Source organism: Cydia strobilella, chromosome Z (assembly GCF_947568885.1).
Source record: "Cydia strobilella chromosome Z, ilCydStro3.1, whole genome shotgun sequence".
In the NCBI taxonomy this organism is placed as follows: domain Eukaryota; kingdom Metazoa; phylum Arthropoda; class Insecta; order Lepidoptera; family Tortricidae; genus Cydia; species Cydia strobilella.
Window position 1 is genome coordinate 37,625,271 of NC_086068.1, and position 12,897 is coordinate 37,638,167.

At 37.0% G+C, this 12,897-nt stretch overlaps 1 protein-coding gene across 2 annotated transcripts; it reads right to left on the reverse strand.

The window, feature by feature from the left end:
• Positions 1–5,677: 5,677 nt before the first annotated feature.
• LOC134754915 (uncharacterized) lies at positions 5,678–11,116 on the reverse strand. Of its 2 annotated transcripts, none has more exons than XM_063691389.1 (5): positions 10,938–11,116; positions 8,330–8,591; positions 7,619–7,752; positions 6,881–7,021; positions 5,678–5,917 (listed from the first exon to the last, which is right to left on the reverse strand). In XM_063691389.1, exons 1-5 carry the CDS (start codon positions 11,059–11,061, stop codon positions 5,766–5,768), a joined length of 813 nt encoding a protein of 270 aa, XP_063547459.1. In that variant the 5' UTR covers positions 11,062–11,116; the 3' UTR covers positions 5,678–5,765. The 2 variants fall into 2 exon arrangements, with proteins under 2 accessions (XP_063547459.1, XP_063547460.1); XM_063691390.1 differs by having other exon boundaries at positions 5,679–5,917; positions 8,330–8,573; positions 10,938–11,115.
• Between the last annotated feature and the right edge of the window lie 1,781 nt (positions 11,117–12,897).

Below are 12,897 nucleotides of genomic sequence, written 5' to 3' on the forward strand. Positions count from 1 at the left end.
CGCCGGCACCGGCACGGTTACGTCACCCCCCGTTACGTTACGTCGTATTGGCTGCGCTAAAAACATCTCATTTTGATTCACTCTTGCATGATGCTTCGGACTACTGAACCCTGCTAGAGTTTGATCCTGTCAGTTGAACCAAACAGATAAAATGGCAACGCTTTTCTGACTCTTTTGAATTGCAATGTTTGTAATTTTACCTTGTCCCATAACATACTGCAGTAAAACAACTTCTTCTGCGTTACACGTGTATAGGTAATTTAGCACTTAGGGTCACATTTTAACACGGTGTATATAATGACGACAATTTTCATTAAAATTTATAAAAACACTTTTTCAAGAGAATAATTAAACGGATGGTTGTGGATATCTGTCTTCCGCATAAAGGTAAAAGCAATAGGTATAAACAGGAACACAATTTTACAGAAGGTAAAAGCAATAGGTATAAAACAGGAACTCGGCTGAAAATTTAGCTGTGAAGGAAAAATGGATTAATGAGATGTGAGTGGTAAGAAATCTAAATTTAATGCCGAATATTAGTTTCGCCTGACAATTAGGTGCAATTAAAATTTTGAAAATGCCGTAAAGAAATGCGGAATACGGATAACAGCGGCTTTACAGAATTAAAAGGAATATGGCACAAAAAATAACAATGAACAATTATAGGGTTATTAAACGGGAACCGATTCCATAACGTTAAAAAATATTCAAGCTCCGTAGACGATGACAATTTGCTAGTTCCTTTCCAAAGAAAACGTTCGGCCAATCAAAGCTGTACCGTGACCTATCGAACCGCGCAGTATGCGGGCTCGTGTCCTCCGTGGGTCTGCTAGTTCCTTTCCAAAGAAAACGTCCGGTATATCGGAGCGTCCTAGGTGATCAAAAATATATGAACACGCACTCTTAGTCTAGTCGTCTAGTATATTAAAACGGCGAAAAATAAAGATCGGTATTGCTCCTAAAAATATGTGTGATACCTCATTTTATTCGGAATGATGTCTAGGACAATATATTCGAAGAGTTTATTAGCACATAATAAATTGCGTTATAAAAAAAATGGCAAAAATGTGGTAGATATTTAGTTTTTGGCCATTTAAGAAATTAAAACAAAACAACAAAGAGGAGGAAAGTCGAAATAAAAAAATCTTAAGGCGGTTCCCTGAGCTAGAAGGCGAAAAATCTCCTTATATGATCATATTTTTCTAAGAGACGTTGATATTCGTAGACGTGAAAAAATATATGTAGTTCTTGATTAAATTATCTTTAATTTATAAGCTTCCGATACACGACTTATGACCCTTCGCTCGATACAATTAATTCCCAAAGTAAACTCTAACTAGGACTTTTAATCCAACTTTAATCGGTTATTGATTATGTGACACTATAAAAAAAAAAGAAAAAACAATCTTAACCTAAATAGTAATTTGACCGCTTACGAATTTCGATATTGTAAGGCAACGTTTTTAAAATAAATAAAAATCGACAAAATTCGATCAAAATTGACACTTGGCGCGCATGGTCTTTCCCGTTCATTCTTGCGAAATGTGACAGTGATAGCGGCAAATCGATGGAACGGCCTTAAGTTTAGGAACTGTAACTAAGTACATTGACTAAAACTGATATAACGCTAATTTATCTTAAAATAAAATTTTCTTAAGTCAACCTAAGCAATTATTAATTAACAAAAATTTCGCGAACTTTCTTACATTGTAAACATTTTTTTTAAATAATTGGCGTTAAAGTACATACTTAACAAGATCATACTTAATAAAAAATACTTAGTTTTTTTAAATGTTTTTTTTTGTTAACTTTATAAAAATATTATAAACAAGGTATTTTTTTACTTTTATGACGTGATCATGTAAAGGATATCCACTATATCCAGTGAGGTACCTATCAATATCATACGTATTTTTAGGAGCAGCTCTTCGACTAAATTTTACTCGTCGACTAAACTATATGTAGATGTAACGCCTTCACAATAGAGGCGTGTTGAGATATTTGTGAATACCTTGACCGCTCCTACACATCTGATGGCTACTGTACACAGCGCTGGCATGTATGTTATGTCGCTTTAGTTAGATCATACATAGGTACCTACACTACACTACACTACACAGTGTGAAGTGTAGTGTAGTGTAATAACCACTGTCATGCGGTATCGTACTCCTGCCAAGTGAAATCTGCTCACTATTTCAGTGAACATTTGCGCAAGTGCCACGGTTGGAAAATATGACAGTTATTTTGGCACTCAAATATTTTGTCACGTCAGTCGGGGGCAGATTTAGCTTACAATTTATTAAACTAATAACGACCTATCTGCCATTAACATTGGATATCTTCACATTAAAAATAATACCACTGTTATCGTATAATTATCACATTTTATTCAAATGTTAAATTCATAGATCAACATTAAAATGTATATAGTGCACATTGTGTATGAATAAATAGGTACCTACATACTACAAGTAATAAATAATGTTTTTATTTTTATTTTATTTCAAGGTTCACCAACAGAAACATTGAGGCTTACATCTATAGGTATACAAACATTAATAACATGCTTAATGTATAACTAATGACTGGTAAACACCACATGCGAGTAATTAAAAAAGCAAAGTCAACAACAAAGCCGACACATTTGAACACCTTATTATTGTAGAATAAGGAGCAAAGCGCAACCATGATGTCGACTGGTTAAGTATATAACTAAATATGGAATTAGAACTAAATATACTAACTACTTACTAGTGAATACATTTCTAATTTTGGACAAAGAGTCAAAGTGAATATCGAACTTGTCACTATATTTATTTATTAAAATGCTCAAGCGTGGTACCGGGGAGTTTGACCCTAAAACAGTTAGTCGCTGGGGGCGAGACAGTGGCTTGATAGCAAAACGTGTTTTTCTAGGCACTGATAAACCAAAGATAGATATAACTCCGTAATAGATGGATACAGTCTAAGGAAAAAACGTGCCTCGAAAATCACGAAAATTTGATTCTCGATCAGACGTCGCTACTACCTTTGGCCTACTCTCGTATAGAGGGCGTTGACGGTTTCGTTTGTTATTTAACAATTTTAACGCATATCAGTGAAAGAACATGGGTCAAAATAATAAAAATAATTAATGCAAATAAAAAAATCATTTATCCATATTTATATACATTTTATCGTATTTTTATAAATCTTCATTTTTAATTTCAAAGGGTGTCGATAGATGGCAGTGAATTTACTGTGGTTACAAAATTTATTATGACAGTACCGTTCTTTAATATTATATCCTCTTTGGAGAAACGAAAGCTACTCAGGAGTTGTGGACAATCTATACTATTTCTTATAAGCTTAGTGAGAAATTTGAAATCGAGTAGATCTCTACGACTCTCAATAGATAACATTTTAAAACGTTTTAACCTATCCTTATAAGAGAAAGATCTTTTCGCAAGACCTACCGATCGAGCCAAGTGCCACATAAATCCGTTTTGCAATCTTTCAATCCGAAGACAATGAGTTGCATAATGTGGTCGCCAGACGATACTACCATACTCTAGGTGACTGCGTACTAGACTATAATAGAGGAGTTTTTTGGTTTGTATCCTACGAAATACCTTTCCGTTTCTTATGACAAATCCTAACATACTTGAAGCCTTTTTTCCTATTGCATCGATGTGAGGAACTAATGTTAGTTTTGTGTCGAAGATAATTCCTAGATCGCGTATAGTGTGCACTTTAGGAAGACATTCGCCAGCAATATGATAGGATGAAGAAACTGAATTGATCTTCGTGTAAAACTAATAGAGGAGCATTTTTTGGCATTGAGAGACATACCATTTTCTGAACACCATTTATTAAGTCTGTCAATGTCATCCTGGAGAAGAGCGACATCGGAAGGACAAGTTACCACTCTCATGTTAAACACAAAGGGAAGCAAAAAAAAGTAAAAAAAACACCAAACCGAATACAGAACCTCCTCCTTCTATAAAATTGAAGTCGGTTAAAAATTGCGTATGTTTAATCGAAAGTTCAATAATACCTCCTCACTAATTTGATATGTACTAGGTATACCTATACGGATGTTAAGGGATTCATTGTTAAAATAACACATACATTTGTATGATTGCTATTTTTCCTTTTCTAGAAAGAAAACTCTGTCATCCAAATGTCTCAGCAAAAACTTCCAGAATACAAAAAAATGCACTAACTTTTTTAACCGACTTCAAGATTTCAAAAGGAGGAGGTTCTCAATTCGGTTGTATGTTTTTTTTATGTTTGTTACTCCATAACTCCGTCATTTCTGGACCTATTTTGAAAATTCTTTTTTTGTTTTTAAGTATATACATACAGATTGGTCCCGTTTTTGTCAAAATGCAGTTCTGATGATGGGAACCACGAGGAATCGAGGGAACTCCTCAAATGTTTAAGTCATACATATAGTGATTTTAGTATTTTCATCAACAAATCAAGCATTTACATTTAAAAAAGTGACATTCGATGAAGTGGAACTGCTGATGATGATCAGAACGGAACTCTTCAATGACGCATAGTTCACGTTTGGCGATTTGTCCTCTTCGTTATGTTTGTTAAGCATTAAGCAAGTTAGGTTTTCGCGACGCATTTTTGTCAAGCTCGAGTTCTGATGATGGGATCAATGAGGAACCGAGGGAACTCCTCAAATGTCAAAGGCATACATATAGTAATTTTTGTATTTTCATCTACAAATCCAGCATTTACATTTAAGTGTGTGACATTGTGACAAAAGTGACATTTGATGAAGTGGAACTGCTGATGATGATCAGAATGGAACTGTTTAACGATACATAGTTCACGTTTGGCGATTTATTTTCTTCGTTATGGACCCAGACCCAAACTTAGACCCGGTCTCGGACCTGGGTCCGGACATGGACCCCAACTCGATCCCGGACCCGAACCGAACTCCCACCCGGACTTGAACCCGGACCCCGACTCGGACTCGGACCCAGATCGATCTCGGACCCAAACTTGGACCCGGACAGCCGGACATGGAACCGGACTCGGATCTGGACATGGTCTTGAACCTGAACCTGGACCCGGACTAAGACCCGGACCCTTATCCGAATCCAGACCCGGACCCGGAAATGCTACTAGAAAACTGGATTAGGTGGGTGGGTGGCTTTGAACTGCGATCCTCACAGAACCGAACTGCTATCAGAAAAGTGGGTTAGGTTAGGTTAGAACTGTGACCCTTACAGAAATGAAATGCTATCAGAACTTGGGTTAGGTTAGCTTAGAAATGCGACCCTTACAGGGTACCTCCTTTTCTACATAATTAGGCAAAAGATGCTGTCTTTTTTATTTCATTGTCTGGAATCTAAGTGCACCATCAACAATAAGTAACCTTTCAACGGCATTCCCCATTGAAGTCGGTTTTTTTTCTTAAAAATTGTTTATTGTAATGTATATTATTCGGCCTACATAAATAAATTTGCAACTTTGACTTTATCCAGCTTTAAAATTGTTTGTTTGTTATTTGTTTTGTGAAGCAAAATATTTTTTCATTATACCTACACACATCACACATAGGCAGGTAGGTACCTACGCAATACCTACATGTAAGTACAGCCCGCCATGGCGCGTATCGTTCCGGTTCACTTAGTAGGTGGCTATCCTGTCCGGCGTAATAGATTGCGAACGGCCACAGAGCTCACACCTAACAATTATTTAAACAAAATGCTGAAAGCTGTAGCACGGTGTCAATGAGGCAGTACAAGTGTAAATGAATAGCGCTAGTTGGGGAAGACGGAGTCGGCAGGGAGGTGCTTGAGGAACTTGTTGGCCACGTCCTCCAGCACCATGGCCAGCGCAGTCTCCAGCGCGGGCTGCACCTCGCTCGCGATATCGCCGGCGTGCATGCGCGCTATGTGCTCCGTTATCATTTCTGAAAACAACAACGTGATACGTGCGCATCAATGTAAATCTCCACTAAATTAGTACTTGGTATTAAACTGTTTTGAGTTGTAGGTTGAGGTTGCATAATGGATGCATAGCGTGACAAATTATTAATTTTGATTGCACTCGTGGGTAGGTAGGTATAAATTATAATCGATACTCGTATTTTCTTGTTTCATGGAAATTAGCTGTAACATTTAGTGTGCATTACTTATTTATGTAGAACCATGACTATCATCTATCTACTTATCTTATATAAGTATCGTATACAAAATGGAATTAATGTATATAGGTAAGGTACATACATTTATATTTAGTGCTTGATTCGACATAGATGGTAAACATATTTAGAATAGGTACTTATGCAGAACTTTTGTTTCATTTCTGATAGAAATTGTCATTATTGCACTAACTTATTAAATCTAGAAAAAAAGATACATTTGATTTTTACTATCTCCGATGTATCCAAAGATAACTCTAGATGGATACAGTCTAAGGAAAAAACGTGCGTCGAAAATCACGAAAATTTGATTCTTGATCAGATGGCGCCACTAGCTTTGGCCTACTCTCGTATAGAGGGCGTTGACGGTTTCGTTTGTTATTTATAATTTTAACGCATATCAGTAAAATAACATGGGTCAAAATCATAAAAATAATTATTGCAAATAAAAAAATCATTTATCCATATTTAAATACATTTTAACGTATTTTTATAAATCTTCATTTTTAGTTTTAAAGTATGTCGATAGATGGCAGTGAATTTACAGTGGTTACAAAATTTACTATGACAGTACCGCTCTATCTTATTATACCCTCTTTGGATGTAACGAAATAATTGATTCGTGGTTAATTATATATTTGAAATGCAGACATTCTGTGGGTTGTGTAGATACGATTACTTTAGTAACTATTTATATTACACACAGTGTAGGTACAGTGAAGTCTTTGTTACCCATCTCGCCGGTGGAGGAGTGCGTGTCCATGAGGTCGGCTTGCAGCGGGCCCGCGCAGCGCAGGCGCACGGCGGCGTCGCGCACCACCAGCCGCTTGTGCGCACGCGCGCCCACCGCCTCGATCGACGCCGTGCACTGAGCTGCTCATCAACAGGAGGAAAAATTATTATTTAAAAAAATATTAAATACTTACTTAATATAGTAGAATCTTAATTTCCGTGATGAAAACTAACCTTTCCCGGGACTCATTTAAACCATCTCCATACCAACTTTTATCTTAATAGTTTATCATTTATGTACAATATTAGCGGGCATGTTTAAAAAGATTCATTTATTTCCTGAATCAAATCAACAAATCACCACAAATCTTTATGGTTAACTCACTCCGATGCCGCGAATATAGCTGGCTTTGTAAAATATGTACTTTACTGGATTAGCGCTGACCTAACATCGCGCTTATCGTATAAATGATGATGATTCACGTTAAACCGGGCCGGGTCCGGGCCGGAGCTTCCGGCGCTTACTTTTCTATGACGGATGACTGGTGATCACGTGATGTTTTTATTAGAAAACCTAAACCGTACCCTCCGGCCCGGACCCGGCCCGGTCTAACGTGAGTCATCCTTAATACTTACCTACAGAATAAGTACTGGCAGAGGTATTAGGAAAGTCACAGGTCTTATGAATATTTTACAGAGATTACAAACTATATAATTCGCTTGATTCGGAATACTCACTGAAATTGACAGACATCTTCCCAGTAGATTCAACGGGAAGCATTTGGAATTCCCCGAGTATCACATACTCGCTGAACATGGCCAGAAGCGGCAAGCTGATGTTCGTGTTGACCTTCAGTTCTTCCGGGTAAACACTGCGAAAGAGAAGCATAACTGCACTGCGGGCTCCGGCTCCGGCGTGTCAACATCGACCCTCTTACTTAATATTTTGGGCTTACTGTAAACGATGACGACATACCGGATTCTGCGTTTGCTAAATCACCACTACTATCTACTACTACTTAATAGCTAGGGTGCAAAATTACAGCAAAGAATAATATCTATATCAAATTTCGCAAAGGCAGTTCGGATTCGCAATTCAAAACAATTAATATCATATGACGATTTATTATTGCCTACTATTCTAAATAAATTAACTATATATGTGATAATTTTTGCTTTAGCTTACATTTCTGTCAAAAACGTATGTAGGTTCCTACTTGAGATATTAGGTACCTATTCTAACTTCTAACAAGGTAAACATCCTCGGGGTCAACAGGATGTTTGACACCTGTAGGTACTGATAGGAAATAGGAATTACGAGTAGATTGAGGGTGGTAGTTAACTATATTGGCAGTGTTAGAGATACTTAAATCTCTTTTTCCTAATTGTATTGAAGAAACACGATAACATACATGTAGTTAAGTAGATTAGGGTTTTCAGGGCACTTACTCTAATCGGTTGAAGGAGTAGTCGGTGAGTCCGTGAAGCGTGACGTCGGCGAGCCAGGCGTCGTACTTGAAGCTGCGCGCGGGCACGTTGTGCTGGCGCAGGCGGATGCTGGGCACGCGCAGCGGCTCGAGCGGCTGCACGCCCAGCGCGGGCGCGCCGCGAGCCAGCACGCTGCGCGTGCGCGCCGCAGTCGCCACGCGCTCGATGCACTTGCTCACCGCCGGGTCACTGTAGTGACACTCCGCTAACAAAATAGAACATACTTTGTATTTTGGTATAATTAATCCTTGGAGTCCCTGGACGTCAGCAGAAATCATCTCGCGTCGGCAGAAAGTTACCTTACAAGTCTCACGAACGCAATATCACACAGACAATTTCATACAAAATACTGACAAGACAAAACCCCTTGGACTTAAAGGTGTTTGACATTGACAATGGGGACTCGAGAGGTTAAAGGATGACTTACGTTAGACCGGGCCGTGTCCGGGCCGGAGCTTCCGGCGCTTACTTTTCTATGACATAACAGGTGATCACGTGGTGCTTTCCGTAGAAAACAAAGCGCCGGAAGCTCCGGCCCGGACACGGCCCGGTCTAACGTGAGTCATCCTTAATACTTTCTGTGCGTCCTCGGAGTGCGTCAAATATTAGATAACAAAAAAATCTGAAAAAGTGGATTACGGGATATCATATTAAGTAGCATCAACTGTTAATTTGGCTTAAAAACGGGTGACGTTGATTCTATATTTGGGTACGTGAGCCACCTAAGGGCGCACCAGAGAGCGGACCAGCTATACGCTAATAACGCGAATTAAAAATTGCCTACTCCAGAGCACACAGTCGCTGTGGGCGAAATCGGTTAGGAGAGCATCAATATTTGAAAATGAGTTACCTACCTAGGGCTAAATTACATAAAATTAAAAGTTACCCCAAACAAATACAACGCTACGAAATCGAATACGAAAAAGTTTAGTGACGGTTATTATATTATATTTACTAGATACATTTTTTTCTCTCATCGTATCTCATGAACCGTGATAGCTAGACAGTTGAAATTTTCACGGATGATGTATTTCAGTTGCCGCTATAACAACAAATACTAAAAAGTACGGAACCCTCCGTGGGCGAGTCCAACTCGCAATTGTGTGTAAGGAATGAATAATTATTAGATTTAAAGAAAATGTATATCCCACCAAAACCAATTTCATGTAAAATGTTGCTAAGACGAAACCATAGGGCTCTCACGGTCAAAAAGATCTGATACTCTTGTAGAGCCAAGCTTCTAACTCTACATACTAACTTCACAAACTCTACACCTTAGTCAAATTACCTGGCTTGGTCGTTTCGCTACTGTCACATGGACGTAAGGTGAAAAATTTATTCACTGTTCATTATTTGTTATTATACAATATTTCTTGTAGTAACGAAACGGCCAAACCACATAATTTGACTAAGGTGTAGAGTTTGTGAAGTTAGGGCTTGTAGAGTTAGAAGCTTGGCTCTACAAGAGATCTGATAACTTTTTTACCGTGAGAGCCTTATGGTTTCGGCTTGGCAACATTTTACATGAAAATTTTTTTGGTGGGATTTCACTTATTTTTGTAAGTTGCTTATGACAATCTTCCATCCCCTAATTTAAAGGGGTAATTTACTATAAAAGATTCTGAAATACGTATCTGGAGGTATCTTGTACACGATCTGCTTTTTACTGATTCCCCATACAAAGTTCAACCCCCTTTTCCCGCTAACGCTCTTTTCCACCCCCTTACGGGGTAATTTTGGGGTTGAAAACTATTCTATATCCTTCCCCATAACAAAAACTATCTACATACCAAATTTCAACTAAATCCATTTTAGCGGTTATTAACAGGGGCTAAAAATTTCAAGTTTTTGAATTTTTCTGTTGTTTGTGTACTAAGACTACCTTACATACCAAATTTCAACTTCTTAGGATTTCAGGAAGTACCCTAAAGGTTTTGATGATCATCAGTAAGTATGACGATATCGGTTTTTTTAGATATGAATTAAATCTAAAGTATAAGAGCTATGTAACTAAAAAAAATTATGCTTAATAAGTCCCCTAATGACATCATATCTCGAAAATTTTGTTTATCTGGTATAATCCAAACTCAAGCTCATAACTTGGTTCAAAAAAACGACGAAGCGCTACGAGAAAAGGTAGCGCCCTTGCGCTTCGCTTTGGTCGTCTTGGCGGGGGCACTGCCGTGCCCCTAGATTTTAATCTAGATTTTATTACTGACTTATTTTTAATGTATTGGTTTGATTATATATTTTGAAATTGCTCTTTTTTTATTATTTTTAACTTACTTATATTTTAATTTTGTAAGTTAATGATTTTACAATGAATTTTATTTTTTTAGCAACTTACATATTATTTTTACACAAAATTTTATAGTTTATAATTTAATGTTTTGTAAATATCAGTATCATCCAAATATTTTTTAAATTGCTGTTTTGTTTTTAATTAATTTATTTTTAATTATGTTTTTTACATTGTAAATATTGTTATGTTTTGGACCCATGTTGTCTTTAAATAAACGGATTGATTTATTTATTTATTAATATGTGTAATATTGTTGTTTTCACTTACATAACGGGTTATTTTGATGATCACCAGTTTCCGTGGTATCGTTTCGGCCAGTCGGCAAGCGCCTCCCGCTGACACTTACAGCACACACCGCGAGTAAAATTAACTTCATCAATATTAACCCCATCTTTCATTTAATACGTAGTGTCCTATGTGGTTTCAAACCTGATCTAAGACATTTATTGAAGGATTCAGTATTTATAAAAGAAGAAAACTAGTTTAGGTACAGTGCGATATGCCATATGTGGAAAGGATTCAACCTTGCCATTAAGGTCTAAGGCAACTTGATTGAAATCAATAAATAAATTGCATGCATACAATCGGAACTAGACAACTGTAATATTCTTTGTATGTCTTTTTAAGTTAAAGTGGCATCTAGGTTTTGAAACATGCACTTGCGTTATTGCGGTAGTTTCAGATCGTTTTTTGTATGAGTCAAAGGTTTGTAGTGACGGTAAATTTCGCTTAAAATAATAAAAGCTACCAAAATAATGCAAATGGCCCTTTCATGCCACTTCTTCCCTAGCTACACGAAGAATCTTAAGCTCCGACAAGCCGATTCAACTTGGCCCCGATGGTTGATCAGTTTGAACACGATCGTAAGTAGGCATCATACATCTGACCCATCAGGACCATCAGCTGAATAGACAGCTAGGGCTTTCATCAACTAGGCCAAACATGCCCAAACTGATCGTTTTAAAATTACGGCTCTAATTCATCTGCAGTATTTTAATCACATTGTAATGTAATCATGAATTGTAAATTGTACCTAATGAAAACTATGCAAGGCACAACATTGACCTCAATTCACAGTCAAGATCACAATTAGATATAGTATTTTATTTATTTGTTTAATTTAAGTACTTATTAGTAGGGAAGATTATTGTACCCAAAGAAAGATCACTGTTACTTTTCATAAATCTATGATGATTAAATAAATATGTATATAAATAGTAGGTACATGAAAGTGTTTGAATAAGTAAACCTTGACAGACTGTTTACTGAGTAGGTATTTTTATTGAGTAAGCGGAGCGCAGTCTCCGTTTCAGCTCGGACAAAAATTATTTCGTAGGTATGTCCAGATGTTCTCCTCTAGGTACAGATCGCATTTCTCAACCGATTCTCATGAAATTGTGTGAGAGGGTTCAATAATTAGCCTTAATGCATGAAGTTTATATTTGAACGAAACATTTTTTATTCTAATATTTGTTACCGTTGTATCATGTTACAAATGCATTTCCGATATTAAATTATTATTTAATTGCTTAAAATAATAAATAATAACTAATTCTAACCTAACCTAACCCAATATTCTGATAGCATTTCGTTTCTGTAAGGGTCACAGTTCTAACCTAACCTAACCCACATTTCTGATAGCAGTTCGGTTCTGTGAGGATCGCAGTTCAAAAAAGTTCCACTTCATCAAATGTCACTTTTTTATGTAAATGCTGGATTTGTTGATGAAAATACAAAAATCACTATATGTTTACCTTTCACATTTGAGGAGTTCCCTCGGTTCCTTATGGATTTGGTTCCATCATCAGAACTCGAGCTTGAAGAAAATGTGTCTTTAAAACTTAACTTGCTTAACAAACATAACGAAGAGGACAAATCGCCAAACATGAACTATGCGTCATTGAAGAGTTCTGTTCTGATCATCATTAGCAGTTCCACTTCATCAAATGTCACTTTTTTTAATGTAAATGCTTGATATGATGATGAAAATACTAAAATCACTATATGTAACATTTAAGGAGTTCCCTCGATTGACAAAAACGGTACCAATCTGTATCAATCAAATAAAGAATTTTCAAAATCGGGCCGGATATGACGGAGTTATGGAGTAACAAACATAAAAAAATATAAAAAAACACAACCGAATTGAGAACCCCCTCCTTTTGAAATCTTGAAGTCGGTTAAAAAGTACAAAAATTTGCCCGCGAAAAGCATCACGTGACGTCAC